Source organism: Nerophis lumbriciformis, linkage group LG09 (assembly GCF_033978685.3).
Source record: "Nerophis lumbriciformis linkage group LG09, RoL_Nlum_v2.1, whole genome shotgun sequence".
NCBI lineage: Eukaryota > Metazoa > Chordata > Actinopteri > Syngnathiformes > Syngnathidae > Nerophis > Nerophis lumbriciformis.
This window is the reverse complement of record NC_084556.2, coordinates 10,212,685-10,236,807: the sequence shown is the minus strand read 5'-3', so window position 1 is coordinate 10,236,807 and position 24,123 is coordinate 10,212,685. Positions and strand designations below refer to the sequence as shown.

General features: G+C 41.6%; 1 protein-coding gene across 1 annotated transcript in view; it reads left to right on the top strand.

Annotated features, from left to right (window-relative positions):
• wwc1 (WW and C2 domain containing 1) overlaps positions 1-24,123 on the top strand; it is a 45,655-nt gene that overhangs the window by 16,557 nt on the left and 4,975 nt on the right. Inside the window, exons 2-18 of the mRNA XM_061962668.2 lie at positions 6,021-6,130; positions 6,234-6,437; positions 6,847-6,923; positions 7,247-7,326; positions 9,547-9,676; positions 10,134-10,280; positions 10,373-10,443; positions 10,541-10,786; positions 12,274-12,363; positions 14,112-14,782; positions 14,866-14,977; positions 15,059-15,229; positions 15,343-15,535; positions 15,617-15,754; positions 19,368-19,411; positions 23,312-23,654; positions 23,734-23,826. Coding sequence (XP_061818652.2) covers positions 6,021-6,130; positions 6,234-6,437; positions 6,847-6,923; positions 7,247-7,326; positions 9,547-9,676; positions 10,134-10,280; positions 10,373-10,443; positions 10,541-10,786; positions 12,274-12,363; positions 14,112-14,782; positions 14,866-14,977; positions 15,059-15,229; positions 15,343-15,535; positions 15,617-15,754; positions 19,368-19,411; positions 23,312-23,654; positions 23,734-23,826 — 2,920 coding nt within the window. The remainder of the gene's footprint in view (positions 1-6,020; positions 6,131-6,233; positions 6,438-6,846; positions 6,924-7,246; positions 7,327-9,546; positions 9,677-10,133; positions 10,281-10,372; positions 10,444-10,540; positions 10,787-12,273; positions 12,364-14,111; positions 14,783-14,865; positions 14,978-15,058; positions 15,230-15,342; positions 15,536-15,616; positions 15,755-19,367; positions 19,412-23,311; positions 23,655-23,733; positions 23,827-24,123) is intronic.

The following is a 24,123-nucleotide window of genomic DNA, read 5'->3' as shown; positions in this document are numbered from 1 at the left end:
ACAGGGTATGTTACTTTACTGGAAGTGTATTTTCAATCAACACAATGCTGCTAGCAAACTAAAACACTAAGATTAAAATATATTGTGGTGGTTCAAAATTAGGCATGTAACGGTTCATGTATTTGGACGCTTCAGCTCAGTTTGCTACAGAGGCTGCCCAAATTCCCATGAAATACACAACAATTGGTAAGAGAAAGAAGGTTTTGTATTGTGTGCGCATCAAAGCAGCCAGCAAAAGAGGAAGCGTGGAAATATCCCAGCTAGCGGGAGTCATGGCTCATAATATTACTGCATGTGGCACTTCAGCCAATAACGATATACATTTTATTAACCTAAAAGCTTAGCAGTTTTACTTTTTGTATTTTGTACACCTTACTGTACTGAAAATGAATTGAACCCTATGAACCCGCGTACGTACCAAACTGAGGATGTTTTACAGTTACACCCCTATTCGAAATATATGATTACCGTATTTCCTTGAATTAGCGCCGGGGCAGTAATTAATTTAAAACCTCTTCTCACTCCGGCGCTTACCAAAGGCATGCAGTAAATTTAGGCCTGCGCTTATAAATTTGTGATGTAAGGATAACATCATGAAAAGCACATATAATAAAAATAACGTTATTATGGTCTTACCTTTATTTATAAATGAAGTCCATGCGCCGCTCCTTCTGAACAAAAGCATCGATAACTTGTTTATAGAAGTCTTCCTTATCTTTCTTCAGTTTTAAAAGTCTCTCTGTCTCGATGGAGATCTTCCTTTAATTATTACCTCCTGCTTCGATTGAAAGTCCAGTTTAGAAAACTTCTTCTGCAGCCGAGTAGTCGCAAGAATGATCCCTGGGATCACTAGCGTCCTCTACCACCATCATTTAATGACTCATTATTGACACACACAGCTATATTAATAAAACATTTTTACTGTTCTTTTTAGCATATTCAATAGCTTGGACCTTAAATCCTACTGAATAGCTGTTTATCTTCTTCCCTTTATGCGATTTTAAATTATTGAAATTAGCCTCCTCCATTTTGGAAAATGATGCCTTGAAAGGTGAAGTGTCACTCGTGACGTGACGAGTTTGACCCGGCGGTAAAACTGCAGTAATTCTAAGCATGCGCTTAATTCTAAGCATGCGCTTATTATTTTGCGAAACGAGTTTGACCCGGCGGTAAAACGAGGCATGCGGATAATATATACCCGGCGGCAATTAAAGGAAATACGGTAGATAGATTTAGAAGATTTCCTCTTGTTTACCTCTGGGCGGTTAGTGGCAGCAATATTATTTTGGATTGTGTTGTTATGACTCTATTTACTGTTCCGATTCCTCGTGTTGCCCTGCCACAGACGTCTCAGGCACTTTGAGCTCTAAAGCAGCGGAGCCTGTGAGAAGGACCACAAGTGGCTATTGAACGGCTGACCGGTGAAATGGAGGCCGGGGCCGCCACAACCAGCTGGCCTTTTGCTCTGAGGGAAGCGGCGACTGAGATCAACAGATTAGGCCAGCAATAAACACTAACCACATTTTGCTGACATTGGCCATTAGAGGACAGAATTTAGTGGGCGAATCAAATTATGGGATGCAAAGACTCGGGCCAGCCAACCAGCCATTGGCAGAAGCCTGACTGTGGTCCTGTGCTAAATTTAGAGCAAAGCAGAGGGGGTCTTCTGTGGGCCCCTTTTCATTATTCATCAGTGAAAGGGACCCAGTTCAGTTTCTGTCCTGGCCGCGGACTCGGTGTTTGTATATTTGCAGTCGTGAAACATAAGAGGCAGCCGCACAGGCAAGTCTTTTCAGTCTCACTACTGCTAGCTGTCTCTTAATGATGAAGCGGTTTCCCTCTTTTGTCACAGAGTAGAAGAAGAATGTGCTACTTGTCCACTCCCTTAATTTAATGGTGCTGTATGGTTATCGATATTGTATCATATTATCGATGATGATAGCAAAGTGCTAATATCAGGCTGGCAAAACATTGCAATTATATTGTATCATGAGTTACTCTGCGATTCCCACACATACGAAAGTTCTTAGAAATCAAATAGAAAGAACACAGAAGGCACCATTAGGAAAAAGAGCAGAAACTATAGAGCGATCATTGTTTGTCCTGTATGGATAATATCTGCACACTTTTCAGTTTGCACTGTTTTATCCCCTTTTTCTGTTGAATTTGGAGTTAGGTTGAGAATGTGGCTTTGAACTTGAAGATGTTAACACAGATTTGTAATGTGCAGTTATTTCCCTTTGACTCCTCTTTTGTCATGCCACACAATAGGAATGTAACAATAAATGGTATTAACGATAACTGTGGTAAGACTGCCGACGGTTTATATTACCGTTTTAAACAAAACATATCAAAAACCCCTCACTGATAACCACACTTTGAAAAACTCACAAACTGACTAGCACTAGCTCGTTAGCTAGCTTAATGCTAATATGAATGCAGGACACAATAACGTCTTTCCCCATTAGGAAACGACATACCACAATATAAACTTATATAAACACATTGCTGTTTTTTTTTGTTTTTTTTGCTGTCTGAGTAACTAAGATATTCAGTTGTGCAAATTGAACCTACAGGCTGTGTACTTGTGTGTGTGTGTATATATATATATATATATATATATATATATATATATATATATATATATATATATATATATATATATACTTTTGAGTACTAAGAAATAGAGATTGTCGAAGGACCAGAAAGGATGTGTTCGCTGCGGCATATTTGCTTACATGTTACGTACATGATTGCATAAGTTTTTTACATAAGTGAGTTGAAAAATAAAGCTAACGTAGATCCACGCTGATGTCCGTGTCTCCTCTACTTAACAGCCTTAAAAATATTAAAACCCTCAAGTATATCACATTATATACTTTATATACATTCCTACATTATATTACTTTAATTTATTTTCACACAAGAAACACAAATTTTTAAGGTGTAGCAGCTTTTATTTTGCAAAGTATTAGTAGTAACGACTTCCTACAACATTTCTGTTACCTTCCTTTGTTTCCACAGTATCAAACTGCGCACACAAGTGACTTCGAGGCCACTTTGGGGCCTGTGCACATTTACAATTGAGTCTGATAAAGAACAAATTTTACTTGTAATCTAAACAGTCAGCTGGAAAAAATCTGATTTTATACAAATCAGATTTGGTCCACTTTGGCCTGCTGTTTAAATGTAGTCTTTAATACTTTTGTTTTTGTCAGCACTTTGCCGGTCCTTGTTGTAAATGGACAACCATTTCTCTTTTAGTAGCAGCAGTTTCATTACAGTTTCAGTAAAAATAAATATTTCTGAATGAAGTAGTCCTCTTTGTCTTTATTGTTCGTTAGCACTGATGGCTAAATAAGAGCTACTGATTAGGTGCACACTTATAATTAGATCAGTTAATGACTTGTTGATTCACAAATTAGTAGTTATTTGCAGTCGTGACCGTATGTGTATATTTGAGCCTTTGTGTATAAGTTTGACCCTGTGTAAATGAAAGATAAAGAACAGTTTAAATCAATAGGAATGTGTGGTTATATGTGAACTTTCTGACGGCAACTTTAAGAAATTTTGGTACAGTATAGATCAGGGGTGGGCAATTAATTTTTACCGGGGGCCGCATGAGCAACCCGAGCACTGCTGGAGGGCCACACCGACAATATTTCAATTAAATTTTGCTCAAATTATTTTTGATATACCGTAAGATAAATAATAATAATAATAATAATAATAATAATAAAAAATAATTTCATTTAATCTAACTTAACTTTATACAAAAGCAGATTGCTTTTGATGGTTTTATTTTTAACACTGTCTTACACAACACTTTCTGATGTATAATACAATGCAAAAATGTCAATTTCTGTCACTTTATTCTGCATCCTCTTTAAAAGTCCAACATTTTTCCCCGTCAGATTTGGACAACCATCTGTTGTCACACCTGCCAGCTTGTCCCATTTCAGTCCTAACATGTCCAAACACGCATTTACCTATGTGAACAAGTAATTACCTGTGGTTGTCTCATTAATTGACTGCATGGCTGCTAGCTCCTCCGTGATTTGAAAGTCTGCAGTTATCCCACGTAAGAAGATGAGCAGCTGGGCGGTGTCACGTACATCGCAGCTCTCATCCAAAGCCAGCGAAAAACAGTCAAAGTCGGCCGTTCTGTTCTGAAGCTCCAAGTTTCCAGCGATGGTCTCAACCCGCCTCGTTACAGTACTTCGGGAGAGTGACACGTTCTCAAATGCGCCCCTCTTCTCCGGACATATCAGCGCAACAGAGTCCAATAAGCACTCCTTAATAAACTCTCTGTCAGAAAACGCTTTACTTTATCTGGCGATTTTGTGAGAAATGACGAAACTTGTCCTGACAGCTGCATCTCTGGGGGTGTGAAATTTGGCAAAAAGTCCTTGTTAGGGTTTGCAATTTTACCATCAACGCATCAGCCTCCCTTGCGCGCGCTTCATCAGACAGATTCTGGTATTTTTCCTCGTGCTTCGTCGGGTAGTGGCGATTCAAATTATATTCTTTAAACACAGCAACCTGTGTACCACAAATTAAGCACATGGCTTTACCTTTAATTTCTGTAAAGAAATACTTGGCAGTCCATGTCTTGTTGAAAACAGGGCATTCGTCATCAACTTTTCTCTTTTTAGCGTCTCGGGGGTAACCGTGCATCACTTGTCGCTGTGCACCTTCACTCACAGGTTACACACGGACATACACCCATAAATAACACTTTTCAAAATAAAAGCAGCACAGTTGTATTGCACGCACAACATAGATGTTTTTTTAAATTTATTTTGTAATTTGTGATTGCCGCTGTTCACATTCCCTCACAATCGCGCACGGGCATAGTCCACACGGAAGTAATACAACTAACGCTTTTCAAAACAAAAGCAGCACCGTTGTATTGCACACTCGACATAGATACTTTTTAAAATGTATTGTGTAATTTATGATAGGCCTCACGCAGGCCGGACAGGGACGCACAAAGGGCCGGATGTGGCCCGCGGGCCATAGAATGCCCAGGTCTGGTATATATCAACAAGGGTCTTAAGGTTTACATTTGAAAACATGTTCTGTAATGTCAAGCCTTATCCTTAACAGTAGAGACAATAACACTTCCTGGCAGAGGTTCCTGAAACAACCCCACTAAGTTTGACAATCCATTTGATGAAGTTATTCTAAATTATACAAATAAGTAATTTGAAAATAATTGTTTTAAGTTGTATAGATCATTTTGAGTACAAACCTGGAGAGGATGCTGTCCACAGTTCATAAAAACACAGTTTTAGGAGGGGAAAAGTGGAAGCATCATTGAACCCCCCCTACCCCCACCCCTCAAAACTGCACTGATCAGGCTGGAAGGCCGACGGTTGCCCCAGAAACCTCCAGGCGATGCGTTAGTGCAACTTGAGGAATGCCACGGGTCGGTTTCCTCCCATTGTGGTCGGCAGGGGAGACGCCCCCCTTCTCCTCCTCCACATTTTTTTTGCCCCTCTCAGAGGTGAATAGAGGACTCTAAAACACCAGACTAGCCGCCCCCTTCCTACCTCTCTCCCTCCCTGTATCACAATCACTGCTGCCTCATGCAACCGCTTTCAGGCATCACAATGACCCAATGTAAGCCCAGGATGGTGTCAGGTCTGAAAACATTCGACTTGTGTGAAAGTCAATAGAAGTACCGGTAATGTCACTGGGTAGTCTAAAAAGTGGTGAAGTTTTTAAATCGGTGGCTCTTCTTGTTTTCCTTCAAACTGTCTCATTTCATTACATCACACATTAACATCCACTTGGACTTCAGAATATACTGATAAGAATGTGTTGGGGTCAAAGTGGACACTGAGTTCACTAGTCACTTTTTGGGCCCTTTTACTAGTGTTTTACAGCACTAACAATATGCTGTCTAATTGTATTTTTATGTAATTAGATCCACAAGTTTGTTTTACTAATGAATAAACACAGTATAGAACAGCACAAGCAAAGACTTGATCTTTTTTGTTTTTGTGCCTCTTCAGGCACACAAAGCCTCTGACATTCGCTGACTGTATCGGAGATGAGCTGCCAATCGGCTGGGAGGAGGCGTATGACCCCCTGGTTGGATCATACTATGTCGACCACAACACCAGTGAGTGTACAAGATCTTTTTTAATGTAATATTTCATGCCAACGTTTCTCAGTGCAGTATTCCACTACAATTGCGCTAAATCCTCCCCATTTGTGTACACCAGAGAGCACCCAGCTTGAGGACCCGCGGGCACAATGGCAGCGGGAACAAGAGTCCATGTTGCGGGATTACCTGGCTGTGGCCCGTGACGCCCTCAGTGCCCAGAAGGAGATCTACCAGGTGAAGGAGCAAAGGCTCCGTCTCGCACAACAGGAGTACCGGCAGCTTAACGACACCTGGCGGGACAAGTCGACATCCCAAACCAGCTGTAAGTAGACACACTAATGTCCTATTTCCACTTTGCCGTACCTGCTCGTCTCAACACGGCTTTTCTCGAAGGTACTATTGTTAGTACCAGGGCCAAGCCTTATGGGCTGCTCATTTGTTGAGTAGATTAAGATACAGAGGATATTCAGCTAGAAATAACAAAAAGAAACACTTACAGTAGTGTGCTATTCTTTAGCATTTAGAAGCTGCTGTATTCCACTCCACATTACCTACTTTCTTGCTGCCCTTGGGTTATAGGTGTCTCTTTAATGTATGAGACCCGATACTGTACAGTAGAAAGTCTAAATGTACATTCCCATAGTGATTGCTATGTGCCATAATAAAAAAAGACTACATGTTTGGCATTACATAGTTATTCTTTCAATCCCTTCTAATCGTTTCCATTTCAGTGAATTCCAGGACGTCATCCTCCAGCAAGTACGACCCAGATATCCTAAAAGCAGAAATAGCTACAGCCAAAAGTCGGGTAAATACATTTCTCACACAAACACACACACACACATATTTAAATGTGTCATGCAGTAAATCAAATGTCACTCTAGTCTGTATGTATGCCTACACCCAGTCCCAGTGGCGCTCCACATTAATCGCCCTAACCACACACTCGACTCATTACTACCCCTATTGTAATTACCAGTTTCCTCTAACTATTCAATATCAAAAATCTTCCTGACATAAAATCTGGGTTTGGTTCTAAAAAAATATTAATATATTTTAGTTGGTCACAACATGAATTTTGTATAATGACCATACAATAAATATTTCATAAAACCCTTACCATTGATGCAGGTCAACAAGCTGAAGCGGGATTTGGCATGTATGAAGCAGGAGCTGCAGTACAAAGAACAAGGCTTTCAAACGCTGAAAGAGTAAGTAGCCTCAGTTAAAGGGGGAACTGGACTTTTTTGGAATGGTGTTTTATCATTCACAATGCATTCTAACTCGTAAATAAAGGCTAGCAAAAGTCAGTTAACAATGAAGCCAATGAGAGTGGCTCTACTACGCCTATAAAGCACTCTAAAAACATCCAAAGCCTTTAATATCGTTTTGTATGCACGCTGAAAGTATTTATGTAATGTAGTAACAGGCACATTTATAACATGTAATATTTACGTATTTTGCTCATTTTAGGCTTACGGCGTAGTACTAATTTCACAGTCGCTTCAAAACATTTGCTTTTCCCTTCAACAACAACACTAAACATCATGCAGCAGTAATGCTAAGTGCTGAACAAAATATACAAACTTTGAATATAATAAAACAATTACATAAAGTACAATGTCTGCTCTCACTGAGATGCCAACTGATGGGATGTTCAAATCTTTCTGTTTGGATAAAGAATTAATCATTATCCTCACAAAGGGTAAAAAGAAAAACAGTTTTGCAAACGAGCGCCTTTTTGAGTCTTTCTCGCCATCTCCAAGTCGAATGTCAAAGATGACCAACTTCTCGGTCTATGGCCACATCCTTCTACAATCCAGGTGAGAGGCATGATTTATAATCCATAATTAACTTTCACCAGCTCAGAGGCGATGCACAAGATCATCAGCTCAATATGGAAGCATAAGCTATCATAAACTAGTCCGTAATCACGGTGCTGCTAAAATAGTTTGTCTGCGTTAGCCCTTATAATAACAATATTGCAAATACTTGGTTAATATTCAGGTCACGAGATGCATTGTTAGCCGTATTTTACGACTTAGAATGCATAAGAAAAGAAAATTGTGTTCTTGTCTTCCAAAGGGATTGTGAATAATAGGCAAAGTTCCCACAAAAAGTGCAGTTCCCCTTTAATGTTTTCAATATCGTCCATTACAAGATTGGTACATGGGTAAAAATGTGAGCGTTCAGAATTGTTCAATGTTCTATCTCAGGAATATAGGGTTCCGCTCACTTACTTCCATTAAATTGTCTCTTTGGTTGTTTTCTCTTTTATTTCTGCTGCAACATGAATGATGCTCCCTCTGCTGTGCGATAGCCTTTGTTCAAACATCTTTAAAGTTAAATATGTCTTTCTTCGGGCACTAAACTGCTCCTTATCACCACCCTTATTGCCTCAGCAATCATTATCACACATTCCATCTCATCATTAAACACTGACACCTCTGACACAACACCAAAGGAAGACCAGCTGAGGAAAAGTAGATCCCACATGTGACCCGTTTTTTTCCCCATTAAGCTACAAATGCAAGGTGCAGCTGCCATCAGTCAAGATTGTGACAATTCATTATTTTCTTTGTTTTATTTTCAAACTGCAGCCATTGTTTGTGTATGTGTTTATGAAATCCAACTATTTTTTTCCAACAAATCAGCTGTCAGTTCGAACAGGAATGACCAGTATGTTGTTTTCTCACTAGGGGCTTCGCAAGTGAGAGTGTCAAAAGGATTAATGAGTAGCTCAGGGTCAGAGTGGTTGAACAACATTCTTCAATGACTTTTCCTCTCCTGTTACAGTCATCAGATGTCGCTCCGACAACCAATCGCTGTTTGCACAAATGCAAACAGGCTTAGGCTGGAATGTGGCTTTTTTCCGTAAATTCTCAACACGTTTTGAGATTTTTGCGTGGGAACCTTGTTTGGTAAAATGCCTCAGCTCTGATCTGACAGAGGAAGTTCTAACAGTAATCACCGTAAACTTACATGTACAACAAGCAACATATTTTTACTATATATAAAACGAGTCGACCATAAAATGGCCTTTTTGTGGTAACGCCACTCATGACACTGTTATGACACTGTTATTACTAAGCCATGTTTGAAAAGCACTTAGAGAGGATTAGGCCTTTTTACTTCACTTCCTCATTCTCTGAGTACTTTGCTTCTTTCTCTCTCTCTGTGCGAGCCTCCCTTTGCCTCATCCCTCCAAGAAGAATGTGGAAGGACCTGTTGTCTTGACGCATGCATGACTACATTTTCCACAGGGACACTTTGGCAGCCCTAGTGGCTGTTTGCTGCAGGACCTACATGTACCGTAATGATAGCTGCCATTCTGAGACCGTTAAACTTGCAACACTCAGTCCTCTATTTGTTGAGAGCAGCTTATCATAACCAAATTGCACATTACATTTTTTTTCCCTTCACTCTGGCAGGATTGACCAGAAGGTGTCTAATAGCCCGTATGGCTTCAAGCTGCAGGAGGCGCAAGCCATCCTCAACGAGGTGCACTCCATTCGGGATGCGATCAGCTCCGGCGAGAAGGAAAAGCAAGAACTTATGCAGGTATATGGAATTACTTTAACGCCATCGATGTGGACGCTGCCTTTTATTACCTTGATTAAAGTGCAGGGCAATTGTATAATTGAACCAAGACAAATATTTGTATTCTTATGCAATGCACAAAATATAAGAATACAACTCACTACAACTTGTGGATACTTCTCCTCACGCCCCCTCCATTCTTTTTCCCCCCTTTGTGGTCATCTGCAGCTGACAACCAAGTCTAATCCTGTGTGTGCAATTGTGTCTTTTGTAGCATTTATCCATTTTTTAAAGGGGTATCAGTAAATAATATCACAAATAGTGTCATAAAACAACTTAGATAACACATACAATTTACCAAACATAAAACCTTAGAGGAAGTGTTCTAAAATGCCCCAAAAGCGTTTCACCCAGAAATGTTTATCATTTTTAATACTAATGAAACATTTCAATGATAACTTTCCGTATTTACGTGTAGAAACTGGCCATTCTGAAGGATGGCTTCCAGCTGGACTCGGGCTCACAGCAGGAACTGTGGGGCAGCAGTCCCTCGCTGGCCGACTCGGAGCTTTCCATACCCCGACTCTATTCGGACGCCGGCTCGCAGACTGACATACCTGCTGAGGTAAGTCTCACATAGTAAACCAGTGACACAGCCCTTGAAAACATTTCAAATCCAGCAGTTTTCATTATTTTGTTGTAAATGTGTGTTTATAGTACACAAACAACTCCAACAAACTTGTGGAGAAAGTTCGACTCAGTCTGAAGTACGAGGAGGCCAAGCGTCGGTAAGTTATCACCTTTTGTGTTTTTGCAGTTTTGCTTTGTCTCCACCGCTTTAGCACCCAACCACCCCCCCACCCCTGTCGTTTTCACGCTTGCCAGGATCGCCTCCATCGAGGTTCAGATTGCAAAACTGGACAGCGAGGCATGGCCGGGGCTGCTTGACCCGGAGCGCGACCGTCTCATCCTCATCAACGAGAAAGAGGAGCTTCTAAAGGAGCTGCAGTATGTCAGCCCACGCCAGCGCTTGGAGCCCATCGATGCACAGAAGCTGGAAACAGAGAAGAAGCGTTTGGAGAAAGACCTACAGGCCGCCAGGGACAACCAGAGCAAGGCTCTGACTGAAAGGTGAGCATTTGTTAATATTATTGGTGCAATACTGAAGGAGGGTTTTCAAACGCGGCATTTTGCTACCGAAATCATCACTTTCATATTGCCTCCAAATCAACTTGTCCCACCGGTGACTTAAAAGAAGCAAAAGCCAGCAGCCAATCCCAGATCTTAATATCTGCTGGCAGGAGGGAGGAGTACAACCGCATAATACTGTAATACACACACACATTCTCACTAATTTTATTTATGACACAATCATGCCCTATAAAATTTTATTGCGCTATATATATATATATATGTATATATATATATATATATATATATATATATATATATATATATATATATATATACATACATATATATATGACTTTTTGTCATTCTAAAGAAATTATGTGTAACATCTTTTACGAGAGCATGGGAGAGTGTTGCCAGGCAACCAGCTATGAGACCAAGCAGTAATGGCTCCACAGAGGAATTACAGAGTTTGCACCTTGTGTATACTTTAATGGCTCGCTACACAGCTACCTTTGCATCACTTTTCGACAACATGAAAAGATGACTAAAAAAACTACAAACTAAACCCCCCAATCACTTAAATATAGCGGTCACTAGAAGAGCCTGTCATCCAGTCAGTGAACAGACGTGATGATGATCATCTCTGAAGTGATTAAATAAGTGGCCTTCAATTTTCCTTTGACCGTCAGTGACGTCAAACCCTCCATGCCCGATCCTTATCACAAATTAGAGACGCCACTCAAGCCCCACCACCACCACCACTACCCGTCAACTCTCAACAGGAGTCCTGTTGTTCAGGTCGGTCTCTTCCTGAGCTCAAGCCTCCCTTTTGTACGCTTTGAGTCTCCTGTTCCCGTAACATGAGGAGCTCACAAAAGAGCCTCTTGTGGCGCTCACGTTTGCAAAATAGTTGTGCGGACCCACCAAGACCCAAGAATGTACGCAACTACGCACACATACAACATACATGCACCTGCACAATCTAATATATTGTAAGTATAAACTAGAATTACTGTCTTTGCAAAGGCGGAATTTATGTTATGGATCTCATTAGGGTTGTGGAGGTCATGCAAAAAAAATTAAATCAAGGTACAGTTGTAAGGTACACCAATGTAACTTGACAAACCTTGCAGTCACAGTTTGTTCATGAATTGTCACCGATTTTCCTTTCAATGTTAGAAAACAAGAGCAGTGAATGTACCACTGTAAACGCAGGTGAAAGTTCCGTTGACATTCACCTCACAAGTGTTTCTGTGTAACCCGATCAAAAGCTTCCTCTCTCTTTGGCTTGTTTCCATTCAAACCCTGGATCATGTGAGCAGCTGTCAATGGCTTTTTTCCTTCCACCAAACAAAGCTTCCACAATCAGAAGACACCGCCATCACCTGAAGGAAGCTAACAATAACTCAACACGGCATCTTGGTTATGGCTGGAGTGTGCGATCAATGATTGAGCACATTAAAAAGTTTGTTGTCACTCTGCAGGCTGCGCCTTCACTGCAGGAGGAACACGCTGGTGAGAGAGCTGGAGGAGTTAGTTCGACTAGCCACGTCGTTACACACTCAGCTTAAAAGGTTTGTTCACTTCTTATTTGATAACACTGTTCTGCTTCCATGTAAAGCACGTCGTCTGAGGTAATTGAAAATGAGGAAGGTTTTCTCAAATGTAATTTTTTTGGTTTATTTGACGTCTGCACCTGTCATATTTGTATTTACATAACAGAAAATAAAGCAGAAAATTAAAGTTTGTACTCTCCAAGAGTTCAGTCCTGTTGCTTTGGCGCCCTCTGTCGATGCTTGTTTATGTAAGGAACTGCATTTTTTATTTTTTTTATTTTGCCTATGATTCACCTATGTAAGACAAGAACACATGTTTTTTTTAAGAATTCAAATTTGTTACATACAGCAAGTAAGAGGTGGCTAACAATGCAGCTAATGTGAGTACACTATTCCGCCCATAAAGCCCTCTAAAAAAATATCCAAAAACCGCCAACAATACTTCATTTACATCTTGTGACCCGAATATTAGCCAAATATTAGCAATATTGTTATTATAAGTTCTAACGCAGACAAACTCACAGAGCGCTAAATAGCTTGTGCTGCTATATTGACCCGATGAGCTGCTGCATTGCCACTGATCTGGTGAAAGTTAATTACGGTATACACTTTAAATCATGCCTCTCACCTGGATAGTTGAGGACGTGGACATAAGCCGAGAAGTTTGTAACAAAAGACACAAAAAAACAATTGTTTGCGGACACCTTTTTTCTTTTTTCTTTTCTTTTCTTTTTTTTTACCTCCTGGTGGGTTATAATTAATTCTTCATCCAAACGGGAAGATATAAACATCCTATCTGTCGGCGTCCCAGTGAGAGCAGACATTGTACAGTAAGTGGTTGTTTTATTTTGTTAGAAGTTTGTATTTCTTGTTTAGCACTTAGCAATACTGCTGCATGATGCTTAGTGTTTCACTGAAGCTTAATCTGCTTCTCATGCAGCTTTTAAAAACTTGTAGCCTATCTTCTTTATATTTTGTCCCAAAGAAGTCTTTTATTGCTCTCATCAAGTCTGTCATGAATAGTTGTGTTGTTGGAGGGAAAAGCAAACGTTGTGATGCATCTTTGAAATTAATACACCGTCGTATGCTTAAAATAAGCAAAATACATAAATATTACTTGTTATTGCAAATGTGCTGTTACTTCATTACAATTGTTACAAACGTGTATATTAAATGTTGTTGAAGGTTTTTGGAGGTTTTTTAGAGTGCTTTATAGGCGGAACTCCTAACATTTATTTAAGACATATGTGTTCTTGTCTTACATAGTGATTGTAAATGGTGGGCAAAATACATTTAAGAAGTGCAGGTCCCCTTTAATACCATCGGCTCTTATTGTGAGTTAGCAGCACAAAATAGAATAAATATGACATCAATATGTACTGCGCAGTTATCTACGCCAGGGTTCCCCAAACGTTTTTCCACCAGGGACCGGTTTAATGTAAGCATTATTTTCACGGACCGGCTTTCTACGTGTGGCAGATAACAACAGCAAATATGAGCATGAATAATTAGCCTTTGGCTACAATCTGGCACATTGTGCATTGTCCCATGTACTATAACAAGGTAGTTGTAATGTACACCTATTAACAAGCTTGTTGGTGTGTTTAGTGGGACAGGTGAAAGTTAAGTTGGAGAAAATGCGGTAGTATATAAATTAATTATTTTTTCTGTGCGGCCCAGTAGCAAATGCGTCACAGACCGGTGGTTGGGGACCACAGATCTACGCCACTTTTGTAAAAATCTATCTTTTTATGTGTCCCGTCCAGTCTGTCCGCCAGCACCCTATCATGTTCGTCCGGCAGCAGTCGAGGCTCCCTGACGTCAAGCCGCAACTCCCTGGCCACAAACTCCAGCCTGGGCTCCACCTCCTCGCTCAGCTTCACCGACATCTACCTGGAGCAGACCGAGCTGGCCGACCCGGACTTCCAAAACAAGCTGGAAAGCCTCCTGCAGGAGGGGGGCCAGGTAGGCTACCGCCCCTCCAGCTCCATCACCACCATCCACGAGCACGAGGTGGTGACAGGTAGCGGCGGCACAGGGAGGGACGCTGAAAGGCCGGAGGGCCAAACACTAGGAGTGGGTGGAGATACTGAGAAGAGTGCAGGGGGTGGAGAGGTGGGATCATCCAGGATGCAAGCCCTCAGGCTGTCCGAAACCCCTCACTCAATCAGCTCCTTGTCCCCACGGTCGTCGATTTCCTCGCTCTCGCCACCGTGCTCACCACTTGTTACAGACACTACCTTTCTGTCAGAGGAGGCTTTCACCACCGAGGTGGGATCTGGCGGGTTGAGCCTGGACCTGGACCTCCACAACAGGCTAGCAGAGCTGGACATCCGTATAGACTCCCAGACGCTGCAACAGCAGAAGGAGCACAGCGCCCACGGTGGGCTAGAGGAAAAGCAGAAACGCAATGACCTCCTGGGTGAAGAGGTCAAAGGTGACTGTGAAGCTATCCCGGCAAAATGCATGTAAGATTTGAATCTTTCTTTCCAATCAACATCCTTTTTCCCTTTTTTTAAGCTCAACTGTTGCAAGGAACCGGGGCGGGACCAAAGAAGATGGGCGTTATCTCAGCTGTGTCTGATGAGTCCGTTGCAGGTGACAGCGGCGTATACGAACCCTCTGAGCGCAGGTACCAAGAAGAAACCATTTTGCGTGCCAGAAAATGCGTCAGGAATAAAAAAACAGGATGATTAATATTATTTACTTTTAGGCCGGACCTCCCTGTTGACCTCCTGCTGGGCTCTGATGAGGAGAGGCTAGCTTTGGGCTGTGCTCAGGTTCAGCTTGGCTTCCGCTACGAGTCAAGAACCCAGCGCTTCACTGTCTTCGTCATGCAACTGTCCAACTTCAGCACTCTCTGTCTGCCCGCTGACCATAAAATGTGCGTCACTTGACTTTTAATGTATTTGATCCGCACAAAACAGTAAAAAACGTGCCAGCAAAAAGTAGTTTAGTTCTTATATATTAACAGTGTCATCTGAAAATTCACTGCAGGCATGTTCGCGTGGCGGTCCTTCCGTGCGTAGAGACGACACGCTGCCTGTTCAGAACACGCGGCTACATGCCTCAGGATGTCGTGGAAATCAAGGAGGTGTTCGGCATGCCGATATCTCACAGTGCACTACGACAGAAGACGCTAAGGATTGACGTATGTAACACCGGCAAGTCAGGTCACGAACATTGTTTGGTAAGTACAAACTTGTCCTCCAAATTGTTGTATTTAGTTTGTCTTTATATTCGAGTTTTAAACTTTTTATGGTTCCTCCAGGCGGGAGCCCAGATCAGCTTGGCCGACATCAGCTGTTCAGAGGAGAGAAAAACCCAGTGGTACAATCTGCTGAGTCGAGCTTTTATGCCCGAGGTCAGCGGCAAGGAGAAAGACGCAGAAGCTGGTGGCTTGAACACAGTAAGAGCTGACACTGCACTGCTATTAAGAATGCTTTGTAAGTTTTAGTAAAGTGCAAAAATACATTGAAGTTGTAAAACCTTAAAATTATTAATTATATTAATTAACAACCTTTACATGAATGCCTAGAGCGTGCAAAATTTCTTATGTTTTAAGCATTATACAGTAGAACCTCAATCTAGGAACTTAATTGGTTCTTGAACATGGTTCGCCGACCGAAATGTTTGTATAGTGAAACGGATTTCCCCTTAAGAAACAATATAAACATGAATAATTGGTTAGGGCCTCAACACAAGTCCTTATTTTATATTAAAAAATGCATACTTTGATGACACTATAATGTGTATATATACTCTATTTTTATGAAAATAACATAAAAAGCAGGTAATGGCTCAGCAAACTCTTTTTTTATCCAAACACAACTAAGCAGCTTAACTGTCAATACGTCCACACACACACACACACACACACACACAACAAAATTCCCTTTGTGCTCTTCAAAATGTTAGCAAAAATGTTGCTACAATAATAAACAAAAAAGTAAATCATTTTTGTGTGTTTCATATTGAATATTTGTGGCATTTGTTGAACAATCCGGGAGTGGTAAACAAGCATAGCGTCACCTTCCAGCCACAGCTAACGTTAGCACAAACTAGCAGTGTGAGGCGGTCCTTAAGCGGCTTGTGTTCCGGTACTACATTCTCCTTTGCTGTAGTAAAGGTCCCCTCTGGTATATTTTTCCAAATAAGTCCAGTTTTATCACAGTTAAAAAGATAGGTAGAAAGCCCCCTTCGCCGATAAAATCCAAGTTGAAGCGGCAGCTTTGTTTGATCAGCCTCGCCATCAGCGACCATGCTGCACTCGACGCTGTAAATGACGGCTCCCCTTTTTAAACTTTTCCAAACACCCACGGCTCGCCTTAAATTGTTCTTTCATGCTGGGTTTCCACTCTTCCCTCACTTGTTCACGAGTGAGGGAAGAGTGGATCGTGAGATTGACAGGCGGATCGGTGCGGCGTCTTCAGTAATGCGGACGCTGTATCGATCCGTTGTGGTGAAGAAGGAGCTGAGCCGGAAGGCAAAGCTCTCAATTTACCGGTCGATCTACGTTCCCATCCTCACCTATGGTCATGAGCTTTGGGTTATGACCGAAAGGACAAGATCACGGGTACAAGCGGCCGAAAAGAGTTTCCTCCGCCGGGTGGCGGGGCTCTCCCTTAGAGATAGGGTGAGAAGCTCTGCCATCCGGGAGGAGCTCAAAGTAAAGCCGCTGCTCCTCCACATCGAGAGGAGCCAGATGAGGTGGTTCGGGCATCTGGTTAGGATGCCACCCGAACGCCTCCCTAGGGAGGTGTTTAGGGCACGTCCGACCGGTAGGAGGCCGCGGGGAAGACCCAGGACACGTTGGGATAACTATGTCTCTCTGCTGGCCTGGGAACGCCTCGGGGTCCCACAGGAAGAGCTGGACGAAGTGGCTAGGGAGAGGGAAGTCTGGGCTTCCCTGCTTAGGCTGCTGCCCCCGCGACCCGACCTCGGATAAGCGGAAGAAGATGGATGGATGGATGGATGGATGCTGGGTTTCAGCATGGTCACTTTTGGACATCAAGTCACCATATAAATGGCGAGCCTTCTCTCAAATGATAGGCTTGCTATTGTCGGCCTGCTGCTTTTCAATTAGGTACACTAGCAACAACTTTTTCACATTTTTGCACTTTCTCTCCGTCCTTGCAAAGTTATTTAACTTCTTGGGCAAAGTCAGCAACCATATAAACGTCCTTTTTTGCAATTGTGAACTTGTTTCTTCTATAATTGCAAGCCAAACCATTGGCACCACCGTAGCCATCTATTCCTCACAAAATGTAAAAAGGTCGGACTAGATCTGACCAATCTAAGTCTATGAGCACGAACTGATGAAGCCTACTCGGATGAGCGGGAGAACGTAGTCCAAGACAAACCAAGCAGTCCAGTTGCGAACGATTAAATGCCCTGAGATGACAACGACCTGGATGAATGAGAACCTTCATAGGTATGAATAAATAAATGAAAAAATGAATCAAGCAAAACAGTACACTGAGACATTGGTTGGACACCGAGGTATATCTGGCCCGTTTCAAACGTTCGTAGCCTGAAAAGAACGCAAATAGAGGCGTTTGTGAATCGAGGTTCCACTGTATCCCGCCCTTTTACAGATTTCAGCACGTAATGATGGAACTAGGCCCTGGAGTAACGCGTGCACCCGCATTGTTGTTAGCTATCCAAATTGCTATCATTAGGTAACGTTAGGCTATACCAGTGCTTCTCAAAACATTTTCAGTTCTTCATTTTAAGAGCATGATGTCGACAAAAGCGATGAGTCTGTCTGCATAAAGCCACATATTTTTAAAAGTAAATTGAGACATGAATATGTTGATTGAGAGGTTAACATTAACATGTCTTCCTTCATTCATTGTTTTCGCAATTTTATGCATTTTTATGTATAAAATATAATCGTAATCGCAATTTTGGAGAGAAAAATCGTAATTAGGTTTTTTCTCGAAATTGTGCTGCGTTCTTGCACATGCTTGCAGCAAACTACAAGCTTGGACAAAACAACAAGTGAGTGACAAGCTTGAACCGAAAAAAATTAAAATGATAAGCGAAAAATATAGATACTTAAACCGCTAGTAGTAACTTAAGATAGCTGGTAGTGTTCTTTCTTTATATTTTTTGGCTCGAAAAAACGTTTCAATAAAATGTAAACTATATTACAGACACACTTGGCACACTAGGCAGTTTTCCCAGAGTCTAATCATTTGTGATCCCACAAGGCCAATGCGAAAACAAAATATAGCAGTGCCAGCCACACTCAGTGGGCTGTTGGATTGGCTGTAAATAATATGAGACAAATGTATATACTGTAAACAATTAATTGATTTTGTAATTAACATTGTGTATTACAAAGAAAAAGTGGTGCCCTAGGTTAGTTGCATGGAGAAAATATGACTCCGAGGACTACAGTAGATCCCTGCTGTTCCCCCAAATGGTGAAAAAATTTGAATAATTAATGCATCAATAAAAAAAAGCCCTAAAAACTATGTGATAATCTAAAACCTGAGATATGCTGTTTCACAGTTATTAAACACATTTTAATTTCGGTTTTACACGATATCCATTATCTACTATCCATTTCCCCCACTTTCGCCCTTCTGCCATAGTTTTCCATAAAATGTTTTGTGTGGTAACTTTCATCAAACAAAATCCTCTCCGGTGCTGCCGAGCAGCACAACAACCAGCAAGGGCAATAGTGCAGCACATAGGCAGTCAGTGAGCAGTCAGGTTTTTCAAAACAGCACCCTGACAGGAACATTTTTTATATTTTTTATTAAATTTCCTTTATTTTCCTTGTCTTGGCCACAATTAATAAACAATTATGCATGTACTTACAACAAGTTCCTCTGCTGGAAATGTTGAGATGACTTGTGAAACAACGCGCTCTTTTGATTTGTAGCTGATTTGTAGATATATCTCCCCTCCCCCAGATATCGCCATCAATCAACTTTCTGTTAAGTCACCAACAAACAAAAAAACAACTATTGATCTACTGTAGATGCTAATTAACACGTTGTATATTTCAGGCTGGAGCCAGCAACAGTGACACAGTTCTAGACGACGAAGAGTGGTAAGATTCTTATTTTCCCTTCCTTCTCACTTACTCGCCATCTACACTGTTTTTGTTGTGATTATGGTTGTCATTATCCCAGAATTTCAGTAGTCAATACCGATAACTATGAATTTACACTATTCTCGATACTTATTCGTCACCACAATGTAAAAAAAAAAAAAGGAACCCATTTACTTTGAAATTTAAACATTTTTTTGGAAAACGTTTTCAAAGTGTCAAGTATTTAAGATCACTGTGCTTTAACATATTTTTGCACATAATTGAAAATGGAGCAGCAGTTGCCAAGATTAATAAAAGAACAGCAGTGGCCTATAGTCTATCACTATACTGTAATTTCCAGTCTGTAAGGCGTTACTTTTTTCTGACACTTTGAGCCATCTGCTTTATACAAAGTTGCTGCAAAGTTATGGATTATTCAGGTGTGACGGAGCACATTCACACACAGACACACACACACACACACTACCACAATTGACTTTCATTCTCTTGCACGTATTCCCAGCCATTATGGCCGTTATATTGGGAACCCCAGTAATGCCATTTACCCTCTTTTCCCACTGTTAAATACAACTTAAATGTGGAGACCACTTACCAGTCATGCAACGTCATTACTTCCAGGTTGGTTAAATAAGTTTTTTTCTAACGCACGTCGACGCAACGCATACAACAGACTCCAAAGCCAAAGACGATCGACCCCGCCATTGAAATAGGAAAAACTTGAGTCACATGACTAGTTATGTTTGGTTGCCTTGTTGGCAGGAGAGTCACGTGACTAGTTGTTTTTGGTGGCCATGTTGGCAGGGAAGTCAAGTGACTAGTTGTGTTTGAGGGACATGTTGGCAGGGGAGTCACATGACTAGTTGTTTGGTTGCCATGTTGGTAGGAGAGTCACGTGACTAGTTGTCTTTTGGTGGCCATGTTGGCAGGGAAGTCAAGTGACTAGTTGGGTTTGAGAGACATGTTGGCAGGGGAGTCATGCCACTAGTTGTGTTTGGTGGCCATGTTGGCAGGGGAGTCACATGACTAGTTGTTTTTGGTGGCCATGTTGGCAGGGAAGTCAAGTGATTAGTTGTGTTTGGGGGCCATGTTGGCAGGGAAGTCAAGTGACTAGTTGTGTTTGAGGGACATGTTGGCAGGAGAGTCATGCCACTAGTTGTGTTTGGTGGCCATGTTGGCAGGGGAGTCACATGACTAGTTGTTTTTGGTGGCCATGTTGGCAGGGAAGTCAAGTGACTAGTTGGGTTTGAGAGACATGTTGGCAGGGGAGTCATGCCACTAGTTGTGTTTGGTGGCCATGTTGGCAGGGGAGTCACATGACTAGTTGTTTTTGGTGGCCATGTTGGCAGGGAAGTCAAGTGATTAGTTGTGTTTGGGGGCCATGTTGGCAGGGAAGTCAAGTGACTAGTTGTGTTTGAGGGACATGTTGGCAGGAGAGTCATGCCACTAGTTGTGTTTGGTGGCCATGTTGGCAGGGGAGTCACATGACTAGTTGTTTTTGGTGGCCATGTTGGCAGGGAAGTCAAGTGATTAGTTGTGTTTGGGGGCCATGTTGGCAGGGAAGTCAAGTGACTAGTTGTGTTTGAGGGACATGTTGGCAGGAGAGTCATGCCACTAGTTGTGTTTGGTGGCCATGTTGGCAGGGGAGTCACATGACTAGTTGTTTTTGGTGGCCATGTTGGCAGGGAAGTCAAGTGATTAGTTGTGTTTGGGGGCCATGTTGGCAGGGAAGTCACATGACTAGTTATATGTTTGGTGGCAGAAGATAAAATAAATGTACCATGTTAGCTTCCAACGTTCAGAGTTTACTACATATTTGACTCCCACAAATATTGAAAGATACAACACAAAACTTACAGGTTAAATAAAACCAACATGTATAATGCACATCTATAGAGTCAGCCATAAGGATGTAAAAAGTTCCAGATTTTACAGTATTTGGAATTACCTCATTAGCTTTCTGTCATCCTACAGTCTTTAGTAGATCAAACATAGCCCCTTCTTGGGTGGTGAGACTACTGGGACGGTATAGCTCGGTTGGTAGAGCGGCCGTGCCAGCAACTCGAGGGTTGCAGGTTCGATCCCCGCTTCCGCCATCCTAGTCACTGCCGTTGTGTCCTTGGGCAAGACACTTTACCCACCTGCTCCCAGTGCCACCCACACTGGTTTAAATGTAACTTAGATATTGGGTTTCACTATGTAAAGCGCTTTGAGTCACTTGAGAAAAAGCGCTATATAAATGTAATTCACTTCACTTCACTTCACTTCACTTCACTACTGCTAACATCAGATGTGTAAGTGGGACAATCAGAGTTGCTTTGAATTAAAGGTTCATAGAAGATTCCATAGGAAATACTTGGGGTCATTTTTGACTTCACTTGTGGGTAGTGATACAAGAACAGAAATGTCTTAAATGTATTGAAAAATAAATAAAAATGCAAATGGAGTCATGTCACAAACATGTTTTATGAGGAATATCTGGAATATGCAACAACTCTACGTTTTAAAGATGTTGAACAATAACAACCCAGTTTATTGCAAAACGCATTGATTGTAATTGGGGTCATTTTTTGTGTGTGTCCGTGCGTGTGCCGCTGATCGAGAGGTAGTATTCTCCTCGGCTGTGAAACAAGTGTGCTTCTGCATATTTTTTCAGAAAAGTCCGGTCTCATCACAATTAAAACTTGCTGTGGTACAAAGTCTGCTTCGTAAAAAAAACACAGAAGAGAAGGCACACACGCTGTAGCGCTGAGGAGTGACTAGTAGTGTCCTCTACTGCGCAGCAAGTGACGTGGAGCGCTTTGCATTTCCAAAAATGCTGCGGCCGACTGAACAAAATACCTACAGGCGGGACACAAAACGAGTAAATGAATGACGCATTCGTGCACCAAAACATAGTTTGCACACGGAGGCATATTTGGCCCGATGTAAGAGTTCGTAAATTGAAAAGTTTGCAAATAGACGGGTTCGGAATTTGAGGTTCTACTGTAGACTAATAAAAAGACTGAAACATATATTTAAAGACAATTATTTGTTTTTATTAGTAATTAGAAACAACATTTCAGCCTATTCTCCTTACTTTGTCTTTGTCATTTTTCAATTTTTGCTGTTTTTTAATTACCGTATTTTTCGGACTATAAGTCGCAGTTTTTTTCATAGTTTCATAGTGCGACTTATATATGTTTTTTTCCTTCTTTATTATGCATTTTCGGCAGGTGCGACTTATACTCCGGTGCGACTTATACTCCGAAAAATACGGTAAATGTTATTTCTACAATCTGCCACAAAACGGGCCCACAACAATAGATTTACAGATCATTTCTTTCGCGTCTTTTTTTGGCAGAGCAGGCGCATATGAGGTGTGTTGTGAACATCTACACCTACATGTATGCTGCACTGATACACTTCTATTACCGGAAGTGCCAAATTATTCCACGAATAAGTAAATACATTGGAAACACTGGTAAGACAGCAAGCTATCATCTTTGGCGCTGTGTTGGGCAGTATTTGGTACTGCCGATACTGGACAAAAGCAGGTATTAATGTACTTTTTTCATGTCCGTATCGAAGTATATATACTTTTGACTACCCTAGTTGCGATTATTGCGTTAAATATTTTTGCACTAGGTGCTTGTTTACATGTGATAAACGGAACAGGAGCAATCGTAGGTGGATGTTTGCGACATGACAAGACACAGGAACGCGCTGACAGAATGCAACCTGACCAGTTCCGAGCCTAAACTAAGCTGCTGGGTTTTTCTAAAACATTTGTCTTCGTCACCTCCAATCACTCGTTCGTAAAGTGGAATTAATTCATAAACATTTGATACAGTCTTGTATTCATTCTTTGAGGGTGCTGTCCATCAGTTCTTACACTTGGCTTGTTACCCTCACACTTAGGCACGGTGACCTTCTGGAGGGAGATGTGTTTGACGATGAAGACGATGTGGAGAAGCCTCTGGATGAAGGAGAATTGTTCTATGCTGATGGCAGCCAATGGGAGGCAGGGGAGCTGGCGGTCGAGGGGAGGGAGAGTAAGATGCCCTCTGCCGCCGCAGCCATGACAGAAAAGGTCAACAAAGAGACAAGTATGGGCCGCATGTCGTCGTCCGGTCACCACTCGGTGGTCCGGCCCAAAGAGAGACGCACTGACCTTCCCCATCAGCACGCCTTCATGAGGGGCAGCACCATCATCCGCTCCAAGACCTTCTCCCCAGGACCTCAGAGCCAGTACATTTGCAGGGTAACTAAGGGCCTCCAGAAGAAAAGAAAAAAAACATGCATTACATAACAAGCTCATTCATGTCTTTTTTTTTTTTCAGATCAGCCGCAGTGACAGCGACAGCTCCACGCTGTCCAAGAAGTCACCGTTTGTGCGTAATGCCTCGGAGCGACGCAGCATGCGCATGAAGAAGGTAGAAAATGTTCGAATATATTATAGTGCTGAGAGTTTTCACATTCATCAACAAAATAATGCAATATAGTAACCAAGCAGAGACTAATTTCGCCAATCATCGGTACTTTAACTTTTAACTTTAACTATGTCCCAAATGAGCACAACAAATCGCATGCTGATGTAGTATTATTATCATTCTTTATATTATTATCATCATCATTATTATTATTATTGTTATTATTGTGGAACATCTGAATCAGATCCAGATTAAACTTGGTTCAACTAGATAGAAACACTACATCAGGTCTGACAGATA